The sequence below is a fragment of the Mercenaria mercenaria genome, chromosome 19 (assembly GCF_021730395.1).
Source record: "Mercenaria mercenaria strain notata chromosome 19, MADL_Memer_1, whole genome shotgun sequence".
In the NCBI taxonomy this organism is placed as follows: Eukaryota; Metazoa; Mollusca; class Bivalvia; order Venerida; family Veneridae; genus Mercenaria; species Mercenaria mercenaria.
Genome location: NC_069379.1, coordinates 41227240 through 41241860, shown reverse-complemented (window position 1 = coordinate 41241860; position 14621 = coordinate 41227240). Strand labels below are relative to the sequence as shown.

The 14621-nt window shown below is 34.8% G+C and overlaps 1 protein-coding gene across 1 annotated transcript in view; it reads left to right on the top strand.

The window, feature by feature from the left end:
- LOC123543147 (uncharacterized) overlaps positions 1-11443 on the top strand; it is a 31910-nt gene extending 20467 nt beyond the window's left edge. The window contains exon 4 of the mRNA XM_053531322.1: positions 7878-11443. Coding sequence (XP_053387297.1) covers positions 7878-9224 — 1347 coding nt within the window. The 3' untranslated portion in view covers positions 9225-11443. The remainder of the gene's footprint in view (positions 1-7877) is intronic.
- Positions 11444-14621: the final 3178 nt, after the last annotated feature.

Below are 14621 nucleotides of genomic sequence, written 5' to 3'. Positions count from 1 at the left end.
CAAAAACCAGAAGTTGCTAAGTAACCAAAGGCGTATTTTTGTAAACAAAGTAGGATTATTGAGCATGTGCACTTCATGATAGACCACCATAGTTAACAAGCGTGTAAAGTTTAAATCTATTCCCGCAAGTGATTACTTAGAAGGTACCAGCTTTCAAAGGCTGTAAAGTGTAGTAGCTCTAACATTTTTTAAAGTTTTTAGTTTCAAAATAATCTGGTCAAACAAAGTGAGAGAATAAAACAATGAATGAAATATGAAATAAAAAGTGATTTACAGTTTACTGATAAGTATGAATAGATTTCAACTTGCACTCGAGTAACCACTGTTTGAAAAAAAAAATTAACGATTATTGTGATATGAGTAAACCATGTATATTTTCATTAAAACACGGCAATGTTCACATCGACATACTACGCCGACAGAGAGCGTTACCACATTTGATCAACTATATATTTAAGAGAACGGTGTTACACTTAATTTAGAAACACAGACACACACACGCGCGCACACACACACACACACACACACACACTGATTATAAGGCGCTAGGAATAATTCACTGGCACCGTGTAAAATATGGAGTGGAGTGGTGGAGTGGAGTCTGGAGTCGATTTTGGAGTCAATTTTGGAGTCAAATTTGGAGTGAAGTCTTTTTTGGAGTCAAATTTGGAATCGCTTTTGGAGTCATTTTTGGAGTCAAATTTGGAGTGGAGTCTTTTTTGGAGTCAAATTTGGAGTCAATTTTGGAGTCAGTTTTGGAGTCAAAATTTAATAAAACCTAAAAATTCATTAAAAGATCCTATGTTTATATGTCACCTCCAAATATTTATCCACATACAATATTTCACACTTACATTTACTAGTAATTAAACTGTTGAATCATGAATGGGCTCAATATCATACTCCTCTAGAAATAACAATAACAGTTACTGATGTTTTCTCAAATGACCCTTATCAGATTGGTAAGAATAACTTGCCATTACATTGGATAGTTAATTACAACAAATCACTCTCTACTTTATGACAGATTTCTACAATTCTGCTGGAGAAGGTACCGTACAGCACCTTAGCATGATATCTCATTCTTATCAGGACTTGACCCCTAGTTCCTTCATGGTTTGTTATTTATGATGTTGGGCCAGATGTTGCCTGAAGATTACTTTAGAGAGAATTGATAAACATTTCTAACTTGAAATGTGAAACAATGAGAAAGTATTGTTTTAAGATTTTAAAATGAATCAGAAAAGTGAAAACAAGAAAAAAAAACATAGGTAATTAAACATTTACTATCTACTACAAACGGCATAATATAATAAGACATGATAATTTTTGATGAAATCAATGAAGGATAGAATACTGTGTGTTATGCATATGTTTATAATAGACAATAGTACAATTCACAAAAAAAATAAAAATAAAAAAATACATTTGCACTAGTCTGGTTCTTGATCCGTCTGCTCATTCCATACAAAATTTGCTTTCAAACCATATTCGAGTAAGACAAATTGTTAAAGAACGATAGGAATTCTGATCAACTTCATGCCTGTACAGGCCATTCTCGCATACAAGAGCTCTACCACGGTTTTCGGGGTACCATGTCGAACATCAGATGAATGAGAATAGTGCAGGCTGATCTAGTTCTATGCAAATGCAGTAAACTATGTAGGTTTTCTCATGGTGTGGCTCAACTATGAATAAAGACAAAACATCTGCATTTTTTAAGATTTGCATTTTGTAAATTTTAAGTTCAGACTGTTAAATAGTAAACAGGTAAATAGGTCTGCCTTCTGCAAACAATGCAAACCATGACCAGTCATGGTCTTTGCTGGTCAAAATTCAAAATTTATAAATGATACCTATATTAAATAACGAAGGGCGTATTGAGAAAATAACAAGGTCAGAACTTATAAATATCCATGTTACTCTTGAGTCAGCTATAAAGGTTGCAAGCGAGTAGCCAGGACCTTGTTCATAGTACGCAGGGGTGGTGTTGGGGGTACGGATGTATCCTCCCCCAAGAATTTTTTTTAAAATAAGAGCAGCAAATGGTGCATTTTGGGTATATTTGAAGTAAATACAGTGAACGTAAACCTTGTTCTTTTTAGCTCACCTGTCACAAAGTGACAAGGTGAGCTTTTGTGATCGCGCAGCGTCCGTCGTCCGTCCGTGCGTGCGTGCAAGCGTGCATAAACTTTTGCTTGTGACCACTCTAGAGGTCATATTTTTCATGGGGTCTTTATGAAAATTGGTCAGAATGTTCATCTTGATGATATCTAGGTCAAGTTCTAAATAGGTCACGTGCCATCAAAAACTAGGTCAGTAGGTCTAAAAATAGAGTAACCTTGTGACCTCTCTGGAGGCCATATTTTTAAAAGATCTTCATGAAAATTGGTCAGAATGTTTACCTTAATAATATCTAGGTCAAGTTTGAAATGGGTCACGTGCCGTCAAAAACTAGGTCAGTAGGTCAAAAATAGAAAAACCTTGTGACCTCTCTAGAGGCCATATTTTTCACAAATCTTCATGAAAATTGGTCAGAATGTTTACCTTGATGATATCTAGGTCAAGTTCGAAACAAGGGTCACGTGCCGTCAAAAACTAGGTCAGTGGGTCAAATAATAGAAAAACCTTGTGACCTCTCTAGAGGCCATATTTTTCATGGGATCTGTATGAAAGTTAGTCTAAATGTTCATCTTGATAATATCTAGGTCAAGTTAGAAACTGGGTCACGTGTGGTTAAAAACTAGGTCCGTAGGTCTAAAAATAGAAAAACCTTGTGACCTCTCTAGAGTCCATATTTTTCAAAAGATCTTCATGAAAATTGGTCAGAATGTTCACCTTAATGATATCTAGATTAATTTCTAAACTGGGTCACGTGCCGTCAAAAACTAGGTCAGTAGGTCAAACAATAGAAAAAACTTGTGACCTCTCTAGAGGCAATAATTTTCATGGGATCTGTATGAAAGTTGGTCTGAATGTTGTTTTTTATTTTGTTGGATTTAACGTCGCACCGACACATGATAGGTCATATTATGGCGACTTTCCAGCTTTAATGGTGGAGGAAGACCCCAGGTGCCCCTCCGTGCATTATTTCATCACGAGCGGGCACCTGGGTAGAACCACCGACCTTCCGTAAGCCAGCTGGATGGCTTCCTCACATGAAGAATTCAACGCCCCGAGTGAGGCTCGAACCCACATCGATGAGGGGCAAGTGATTTGAGGTCTGAATGTTTATCTTGATGATATCTAGGTCCAGTTCGAAACTGGGTCACGTGCGGTCAGAAACTAGGTCAGTAGGTATAAAAATAGGAAAACCTTGTGACCTCTCTAGAGGCTATACTTGTGAATGGTTCTTCATAAAAACTCGTCAAAATGTTCACCTTGATGATATCTAGGTCAAGTTTGAAAGTGAATTAAGTGCCATAAAAAACTAGGTCAGTAGATCTAAAAATAGAAAAACCTTGTGACCTCTCCAGAGGCCATATTTTTCAAGGGAACTTTATGAAAGTTGGTTTGAATGTTCATCTTAATGATGTCTAAGTCAAGTTCGAAAGTGGGTCACGTGCCATCAAAATGAAGGTCAGTAGGTCAAATAATGTAAAAACCTTGTGACCTCTCTAGAGGCCATATTTTTCATGGGATCTGTATGTAAGTTGGTCTGAATGTTTATCTTGCTATACAGACCAAGTTTGAAACTGGGTCAACTGCAATCAAAAACTAGGTCAGTAGGTCTTAAAATACAAAATCCTTGTGACCTCTCTAGAGGCCATACCCTTGAATGGATCTTCATGGAAATTGGTCAGAATGTTCACATTGATGATATCTAGGTCAAATTTGTAACTGGGTTACCTGCCGTCAAAAACTAGGTCAGTAGGTCAAATAATACAAAAACCTTGTGACCTCTCTAGATGCCAGACTTTTCATGGGATCTGTATGAATGTTGGTTTGAATGTTCATCTTGATGATATCTAGGTCAAGTTTGCCAACTGGGTCAACTGCGGTCAAAAACTAGGTCAGTAGGTCTAAAATTAAAATAATCTTTTGACCTCTCTAGAGGCCATATTTTTCAATCGATCTTCATGAAAATTGGTCTGAATGTTCAGGTTGATAATATCTAGGTTAGTTTTGAAACAAGATCACGTGCGGTCAAAAACTAGGCCAGTAGGTATAAAAATAGAAAAACCATGTGATCTCTCTAGAGGCCATATTTTTCATGAGATCTTCATGAAAATTAGTGAGTATGTTCATCTTGTTGATATCTAGGTAAAGTTCAAAACAAGGTCACGTACCTTCGAAAACTAGGTCAATAGATCAAATAATAGAAAAACCTTGTGACCTCTCTAGAGGCCATATTTTTCAATGGATCTTCATGAAAATTTGTCAGAATTTTTATCTTGATGATATCTAGGTCAAGTTCAAAACTGGGTCACATGAGCTCAAACACTAGGTCACTATGTCAAATAATAGAGAGAAAAAACGACGTCATACTCAAAACTGGGACATGTGGGAACAGGTGAGCGATTCAGGACCATCATGGTCCTCTTGTTTTTGTTTTGTTTTAATAAATTTCATACAAAATGTATTATTTTAGTAGACCTACAAGCATGTGAAAAAAATATTCAGCAGGTCTGCAAGTAGACTAAAGAGACATTTTTAATTTTTATTTTTCAGTACATATAATAGGATCGAGCAAATATGCACCCTAAAACAGAGCAAATCACCTATCCCTTTTCTATACAAACTGACCGATCATTTGAACAAAGTAAATGGTCCAATCTCTAAAAACATTGGTTTAAAAAATGCAGGCTTTTGTTGTAACTTAAAAATAAATCAACAAAGACATATTGAGGGGCGATATCGAAAAAATGTTCTAAGTGTTTATTTAGAATAATTGCTATTACGTTCCCTTTCACGTTAAGCCTGCAATAACCCTCATTGTTTTCAGTAGTTTGGAAATTTCTATGTATTATTTAATGGTTTGATCAGATTTCTACAGACGTTCTTATGAAAACAATGCTCAAGTCGAACAAGATTTGTAGAGAGGCTGATATCTTTGAATTCTTTCTTCGTGAAATAAATGCTACTTGAAATTATAATATCCAAAATGTTTCTGGGACTTTAATACCAGCTTGCTAAACCATAATATTACCAATAATGACATGACCATTGTCTTAAAACACAGAATCTAACAGAATTTTTATAACCAGGAAAACCGTGATGAAAACAGTTGTAACCAGTGTTGTTCTTTTTTTTCTTCGACCATAAAATCAAGGAATTCCATTCCTTAATTCACCACAAAAATGACAATAATAATTAATATAGACCAAACACTTCAGTAACATTAAGCATCAATGTGACTCCACTCACAAAATCCCTTAACATTTAAAAAAAAATCCTGCTTGAGAGGCCGCATAAAATTAGAGACCATTTGTCTTAAGACCCATTTTATCAATCAAGACTGGTTCATTAAGAGACAATTACATATATTTAGTGACTACAGGCCTGAGAGAAATCGCCCCCATGCCTCCAATCCAAAAATGGCTCCAAAAAAGACTCTACTCCAAATTTGACTCCAAACTGACTCAAAAATCGAATCCAAATTTGACTCCAAAAAAAAAAAGACTCCACTCCAAATTTGACTCCAAAATCAACTCCAAAACTGACTCCAAAAAGACTCCACTCTAAAGTTGACTCCAAAATCGACTGCAAAGACTCCAAAAAAGACTCCACTCCAAATCTGACTCCAAAATTAACTCCAAAATCAACTCCAGACTCCACTCCACACTCCACTCCAAGACTCCACTCCATATTTTACACGGTGCCTAATTCACTTTTGATATCTTCTGACTCCTTCTTTATTCCGTAGGACGTTTTACACCCTGTATTTTAACACTATTACACGGTCAAGTCAACTTGCCTCCTTTTCTTTCCGTATTATATGCTAATGTAGATTGTCTTGTTTGTTTGTGGTGTTACTCGCGTCTTACTGTGTTGTTTTGTCCTACTTATCTGTTTTGCTTTGTCTATGAATGTGAGCGCGCGTGTGTATATATGTGTGCGAGTGTGTTTTTGTCGTGTGACGGACTATGAAGACTGTGTGTTTGGAGCATGGCTTTCCCTGTTGAATATTCATCCTTGTTCTGTCTCTACCCCCACTCCTTTCCCCCACACCCATTTGTCTACCCAATGCCCATATTTGCATCTTGTATATAATTCAAACGAACGTGGTTTTGGATTTTTGAAGCAACCCGTCTGCTACATGTGTTGTTGGATTTTTGAAGCAACCCGTCTGCTATATCTGATTTTGGATTTTTGAAGCAACCCGTCTGCTATATATTTTGTTAGATGTTTTAAGCAACCCGTCTGCTATATCTGTTGTTGGATTTTTGAAGCAACTCGTCTGCTATATATTTTGCTGGATTTTTGAAGCAACCCGTCTGCTATATATTTTGTTGGATTTTTGAAGCAAACCGTCTGCTATATATTTTGTTGGGTTTATGAAGCAACCCGTCTGCTATATCTGTTGTTGGATTTTTGAAGCAAGCCGTCTGCTATATCTTTTGTTGGATTTTTGAAGCAACCCGTCTGCTATATATTTTGTTGAATATTTGAAGCAACCCGTCTGCTATATTATTTGTTGGATTTTTGAAGCAACCCGTCTGCTATATCTGCTGTTGGATTTTTAAAGCAACCCGTCTGCTATATCTGTTGTTGGATTTTTAAAGCAACCCGTCTGCTATATCTGTTGCTGGATTTTTGAAGCAACCCGTCTGCTATATCTGTTGTTGGATTTTTGAAGCAACCCGTCTGCTATAACTGTTGTTGGATTTTTTAAGCTACTCGTCTGCCTTATATTTTGTTGGATTTTTTAAGCAACCCGTCTGCTATATCTGGTGTTGGATAGTTGAAGCAACCCGTCTGCTATATCTGTTGTTGGATAGTTGAAGCAACCTGTCTGCTATATCTTTTATTGGATTTTTGAAGCAAACCGTCTGTTATATCTGTTGTTGGATTTTTAAAGCATCCCGTCTGCTATATCTTCTGTTGAATTTTTTGAAGCAACCCGTCTGCTATATATGTTGTTGGATTTTTGAAGCAACCTGTCTGCTATATATTTTGTTGGATTTTTGAAGCAACCCGTCTGCTATATCTGTTGTTGGATTTTTGAAGCAACCCGTCTGCTATGTATTTTGTTAGATATTTTAAGCCACCCGTCTGCTATATATTTTGTTGGATTTTTTAAGCAACCTGTCTGCTATATCTGTTGTTAGACTTTTAAAGCAACCCGTCTGCTATATCTTTTGTTGGATTTTTGAAGCAACCCGTCTGCTGTATATTTTGTCGGGTTTTTGAAGCAACTCGTCTGCTATATCTGTTGTTGGATTTTTGAAGCAACCCGTCTGATATATCTTTGCACTACATTGTTTTATTTTTAGCGGGCTTTCTTTGCGATGCATGGCTCTCGTCGTCTTTGCTGTTCTCTGTGTTTCCGGGAAATTTGTATATTTATTTTACAGGCGTGTAGTCTCTTTGTTTTATTAAATGTATGGAAATATGATTCTGCGAACTATGTTATCAAGATGTACGCGTGGGAATTCTGAGAAGATATTATTTTAACGAGTGCTAAAGAAACAGAAGTGTACGTAATTGTCTGATTAGATATTTCCTGTTTCAAGAGAAATAAACCGGATCTTTATTGTGTGATAAGCGCTTTGGTAGTATATATATATATTTAGTTAAAGATTTAGTTTTAAACGATGATTGCCGAAGCACCAATGTAATATCGGTGTTTTTAGATTGAGAATATATATCAGTAACATTCTGTAGTAAAGGAAATCTTCTAAATTTCAGTTGTGTACAGAGCAGTGCATTTTTAGAAACATTTAACAATGCCGCTTTCTATAAGTAAAAGGGCTGTGTTAATCGTATTTTGTATTATTGGAGTTTACTGCTCAAATTCAAAACGAGTTATAGAACGGATTAAACATCTGGAATCTAGATTCAATACAGAATCAAAATTCAGAGATGAGGATTACGCCGAAGTTATTGACAGACTAGATGAGATAGATAAAAAATTAAACGGGTCGCTTGAGAAAAGAGTTGACATGATTAATTCGGATCAGGCATCCAGTGATGTGAATACAGAAACTGTAGACCAAATACGAGAAGATTTTACGAGAATTAGGAAAGCATTTCGCGAGGAGAAATCTGAAACAGCAAGAATCCGTAGGGAAATTCCGAGAATAGAAAATGATTTAATTGCAGTTAAGCATGATTTGGGATATTATTGTACAATAAATGTAAACAAAACTGATGAGCTCATGTCAAGGGTTGAAATATCAGACGACGTACGCAAGTCCGACATGGAAATGACAATTAATGAGATAAATGAGGTAAAGACTGCTTTAGAAAATACAATCAATGCTACCTCGATACTTGTTGGACAGGACTTCAAAGGCACAGCAGAAGAAATTGAGGAAAGTATGCAATCAACTGTTAAAGAATTAAAAATATTAGAAGGTAACACAAGACAGGAAATTGCTGAAACAAAAGCAAAAGTTGAAAGAATTGAAAGTCTAGTAAGTCAGCTATCTGCTCGCCTTGAACACTTATTTCTAGGAGACTCCTGCTACGGAACGTTAAGATCCGGTGTATATACCCTACAAAATGGACTCCAGGTTTTCTGTGACCAAACCACTGACGGTGGGGATTGGACTGTGTTTCAGAGAAGACAGAATGGTGAAGTTGATTTCTATCGTAACTGGAAAGAGTATAAAAACGGCTTTGGCGATCTATTTGGTGAATTCTGGCTAGGAAATGAATATTTGAGTATTCTTACAGCAACAGGAGATCATGAGCTGAGAATAGATATGGAGGATTTTGACGGAAATAAGGCATATGCTAAATATAGTAAGTTCAGGGTATATCCGGAAGAAGACAAGTACAAACTGGAGGTGAGTGGATACAGTGGAAATGCTGGAGATTCTCTCAAGTATCATAATGGAATGGCGTTCACAACGTTCGACAATGACAATGATAAATGGTCGTATGGAAACTGTGCAATAAGATGGCATGGTGCCTGGTGGTACAAAAGTTGTTACTATTCGAATCTCAATGGACAGTATTTTAATGATCCTGGTAAAATAGATGGCAAAGGAATCACCTGGCACCACTGGAAAAATAAGAAATACTGTTTGAAAAGTGTGGAAATGAAATTTCGTTAAATTAGTGGGTCCTCTTATATAGATTTGCTTAAGAAATGCTGAAGGAAATCGCGCCTTTGCAAAGTATAGTATGTTCAAGGTAGTTTTAATGCTATATTACAGAACCCACTTGACCTTTACATAATTCACGTTTCACACCACATATAGTGTGGACGCAAACGAGTTTAAAAAATAGTTAATTAACCCAAGTTAATATAGGATTAAAAACGTAGTCTGAACACGGTATAATAGATTATCATATGGCAGCGTGTGTGACACTGATATTGTCAAAACTCGAAACAAAATGTCACCACTCGGCTTTCGCCTCTAGTGACATTCTGCCCTCGGGTTGACAATATCAATGTCACACATGCTGCCATATGATATTTATATAATATTGCATTAGTTCACAAGATCGTTGTAGTATCTGGTCATAGTACAGATGTCACATATAGAATGGGCCTAGTCTGTGTTCAGACCGTATGTTTTGTTCATAGGAGAGAACTCTTGAGTCTATACAAATTTTGTATAATTATGTCCCTTTTCTTCTCAGAACTGAGATAATCAGAGCCAAGACTGATGAAGTCAGAATAGGCCCTATATGAAAGAAATATTTTTTTCTAAAAACACCCCAACAAAACATTATCTAGTCGGTAGCCAGACTAAGAATGGGCCGTTCCATGAGAAAACCGTTAAATGTAAAAATGTCTGCTAGTAATGCAAGTATATATGGTGAATTAGGCAGATATCCATTGTCTATAAACAGGTATATTAGAGTAATAAAATATTGGATAAAAGTAATCAACTCAGATAATTGTATTATGAAGGCATTATATGAGCCGTGCCTTGAGAAAACCAACATAGTGGCTTTGCGACCAGCATGGATCCAGACCAGCCTGCGCATCCGCGCAGTCTGGTCAGGATCCATACTGTTCGCTAATGGTTTCTCTAATTGCAGTAGGCTATAAAAGCGAAGCCACTATGTTGGTTTTCTCATGGCACGGCTCATATTTAGAAGTTTTAAAAGACTGTAATAACGAGAAAAGAAATTGGGCATATAAATGTTAAATCATTGTTATACAGATATGGTTAGGGATATGTGTGGGAGAATCTATCAGTAATTGATCAAAAGCTATTCCCTGCTATATTTAAACAAAGACTACTTGGTTTGTTCAGACAAGAGTGTCATGAGAACCAACAAAATAATAGAACATTATCGCTATACAAACATTTGAAGAAGGATTTTATGTATGATTTTAAGTTATCTAAATTCAATGAACAGTAAATATTACAGAAGTTTACTAACAAGACTTAGAACATCGGCACATACGCTTAGAATAGAAACTGGCAGATATGGTAGAAACAGGATAAAGAGAAATCATGAAAGACTATGTTTAACAGAAGTTCTGACATAGAAGATGAATACCACTGTGTTTTAACATGTACAAAATACAGCGCATTAAGAAAACGTTATATTGCAAAGAGATATAGAAGAAATGCTAGTATGTGGAAATTTATTGAACTATTGAACTCAACGGATAGAAAAACTTTAATTCTAACACGATCCGATTCATTTTCCTATTAAACAAAGAAGGCAGAAGACATTGAATTATTATACAACAAATCACTGTTCTGACGTCACAATAATTACGTCATGGCGTCAAACGGCATAGCGGCGCGCTGGAAAAGAAACCGATTGAAAACGGGCAAACATTTAATTAATGTCGTCAAGGAAGTACTTAAAAATCCTTGGTAACGTGTTAGAATCGAAATAATATATCTCATTTAGCTGCGCCCTCGTGATATAATTCCTTCGCATTTGAACTCCAAACAATGATTTATTCAACGACAAATCACTGGATGAGATATATTATTTCTTAAACAATTTAGCAGCCTTTATCAAAAATGTCATAAATATACGATCTGCCACTATTAATAATATTTTGTGATGTGTTTACTATGTTTTATTCTAATGTGTATTATATATTTTAGTACTTCTACAAAAGATGTTTTATGAAAATGTATAATGCTATGTGCATTGATGTAGCCAACAATATTATTTTGATATTATTTTTCTTCATCCTCAATACTATATACTTAATAACACTATACCTTCAGAACGTTATATGATATTATGTATATATGTTTTTTTGACCTTGTATTAGATTCTAACAGATCTGTGGACGAGGAACCATAATGGCTCAAGTCCTTAATTTGTGAAATAAACTATTCTTCTTCTTCTTCTGTATTTATCGTGTAGCTGTCGCGCCAAATAAAGGGAGGTAATTTATTTATATAGAACCGAATAATTGCTGCAATGATAGGTAGAAATAATTTGAGTATATTCTTCTTTCATTTCTGTAGCTATACTTGTAATTCCTAAATAAAATTATTTGATATATACAAAAATTGATTAAGTTTTGGAAGTAATTTTTAAGGGCTAGTATATAATACATAATTTGCTAATATTCAATTTGAAAAACGTGAATAATTTAATTATTTTTGCAAACCCTGCTATCTAGAAGGGCGTCTGAATATAATATCGCATTTAGTAGTTCACAATCGTTGTGGTGTTTGGTCATACTACGAATGTCACATTTTTTGTTTCTTATCAAAATAGAATGGGCCGTTCCATGAGAAAACATGTAATAGTGACACGATATAATGATAAATACTGGAAAATAATTGTTTTTCTTATGTTTATGCATAAAATAGAAATTTATACATTGTAATTCATTTATCTAAAATCAAATTCTACCATAGTTTACAAATAAATGTTATGTGTGCTGTTATGGCAACCGAAATTCCAAAGCACCCTTGCAACATGAGAAATATGGAGGTGGCGCCCGATGAAACCAAAAGTACATGTGTACTCGGTTAAGTTATTTTTCAGTAAAATCATTTTAAAATGTTTCCTAAAATTCAAATGCGAAATGTTTAACTAGTGGTACGTATAAATTGTCGCACGAATGACATGAAAAATACACACACCATGCACGACGACATCAAAGTGTTTTCAAGACGTTCCCTAAATGCCTTCGGTGACTTAATTAATTAACAGAATAGTGAAGAAAATTTCTTCTCTTTTTTTCAGATTTGAAAGGTAAAAGAATGTCCCTCATGAGGTGTAAAAAAATATTTTTTCCTTAAAATATATAGATCTACACTTTAATTTGATAGGTTTTAGAAGTGTTACATTGTTACATTAGCAAAATGGTATATGATTTGGTCGTGCCTTATATTTGCGTAAAAAATAATCATATACAAAAAGGAATGATGTTGTTGTACCTGCACCATATACACCTACACGGACTCTTTTATATGTGCAGACTTTATATGTGCAGGTATATAAGAACACCTGCAGACACATTTTTATGATTATGAAAAACACAGAACTGTATACGGCAAATAACAATTATTTTACCCCTTTGCTGACCCTTTTTGGATTAACCATGGTAGAAATGATTTGGAATGAATCAAAATACTAATGAATTTACATTAAATTAATTTAAGACATTTCCTCAACATCAAACTCCCAAAAGTGATATTTTAGATGTCATTTTTGACTTAGATAATAAGATAATAAACCAAGTTTAAATGTCACACTCTTTCAGTCCCTGAAATCAGTTTTTAAAAAAACATTCATTTCAAAACTAAGGCCTTTTCTAGCCCGATATGTTGACCCGATTTTTATTCATGTACAAATAAAGGGAAGTCATAAATTTATATAATATCTGAATTAGTAAAGTATATGTCTTTCTCAAATATTATTAATTCAACATATATTGTTTAAAAAAAAACTTTCTTCTTTTGTAGAATGGGTAAAATATTGTTAATTTCAATCTCTTTTAACCTCTTTCGTTTTTGTTGTCGTTTTACGTATTTAGACTTCTCACTCGACGATATTCTTAAAAGCTGAATGACCTATCATGTGTCGGTGCGACGTTAAATCAAAAAAAAAAAATCTTATACCAAATATACTTGTTATCATATAGAAACTACAAATTTTGTTGCCTGACGGCTAAGAAAATTGAAATCATACTCAGGTCGGTACAATTAAGGTAGGCAGTGGAACTAAAAATGTACAAGTACAAAATACAACTTAAAGTAAGCACTACTGGCTATCTATTTTAGCTATATGTGTGGCTTACTGCATCACAGTATACAGTCTGAAAAAAGAAGAAGAAATATTTGAGTTGAAAAAGATACTGGTTAAATATTTGGACAAAAATGGAAACTAATCTGCTAAAACTTGTAGGGTTAGATGACTATGTTCATAGTATCTCAGACAGACCATGCAATTTTATTCTTTAGGCAGAAAAAGTCATACATAATTACTGTAACGGTCAGCTATTTGTATAGAAAATTATGTATAGATCAAATCATTTAATGCTACGGGGAAAGTGTGTCATTTTAGTGGTGAACGTTGTCACGTAATAATTTCACTCTATAAACAGATTGTTTCCCTTGTGTAAAGAGGGCTTACGGTAAGTCTCTAGATTATAATAATTATGGAAAGAACTTCTTCTTGGATGTCTTCTTTGCAAACTTTACGCAATGTAGTAACTCCCAGAGTGGTTATGACAGAAGTAAAAAGACACTTTTTTTTTCTGCTGAGATTTCCGAGATTTAATAACTTTGAAATGGGCGCTGCAAACACTACCATGATATGTTATAAATATTGAAGCTAAAATATGCATAGTTAATTGCAACATGATGCATATATTGTCAGTCATAAATAGTCAGTCATATGTAGCCAGTCATATATAGCGAGTCATAGATAATCAGTCACATGTAGTCAGTCATATATATAGTCAGTCGTATAAAGTTAGTCGTTTTTTGTCAGTCATATATTGTCAGTCAGATATAGTCAGTTACATATATAGTCAGTCGTATACAGTCAGTCGTTTATTATATAGTCAGTCATAGGTAGTCAGTCATATATAGTCAGTCATACATATAGTCACTCATAAAAAGTCAGTCACATATGGTCAGTCGTATATAGCCAGTCGTTTTTTATCAGTCATATATAGTCAGTCATATATAGTTAGTCGTGTATAGTTAATAGTAAGACCCTAATATCTTTAGAGGTTAATTTGTGACACTGTTTGTATCTATACTGTGATTGTATACTCGAAGATTTAGCCGAGTCTAGTCTGACTGAAGCTACTTCCACTTGTTCTGAACTAGTTGTCATAAAAGTTCAGTTCGAAACGAAGTACCAGAGACATACCCTCTGCTGCTCTTCAAACACGCCAACACTCCAGAATGATTTGGCAGAAATGAGTACCCGTAAATATGGGACACCGTAGTAAAGAAAGACAGCATCACTTTATATTGATCAACCTATATTCTTAATGAAGACTATTCCCAGTACTGTACCTTAGTGAAAGTATTTCATTACTGTAAAAGCACATA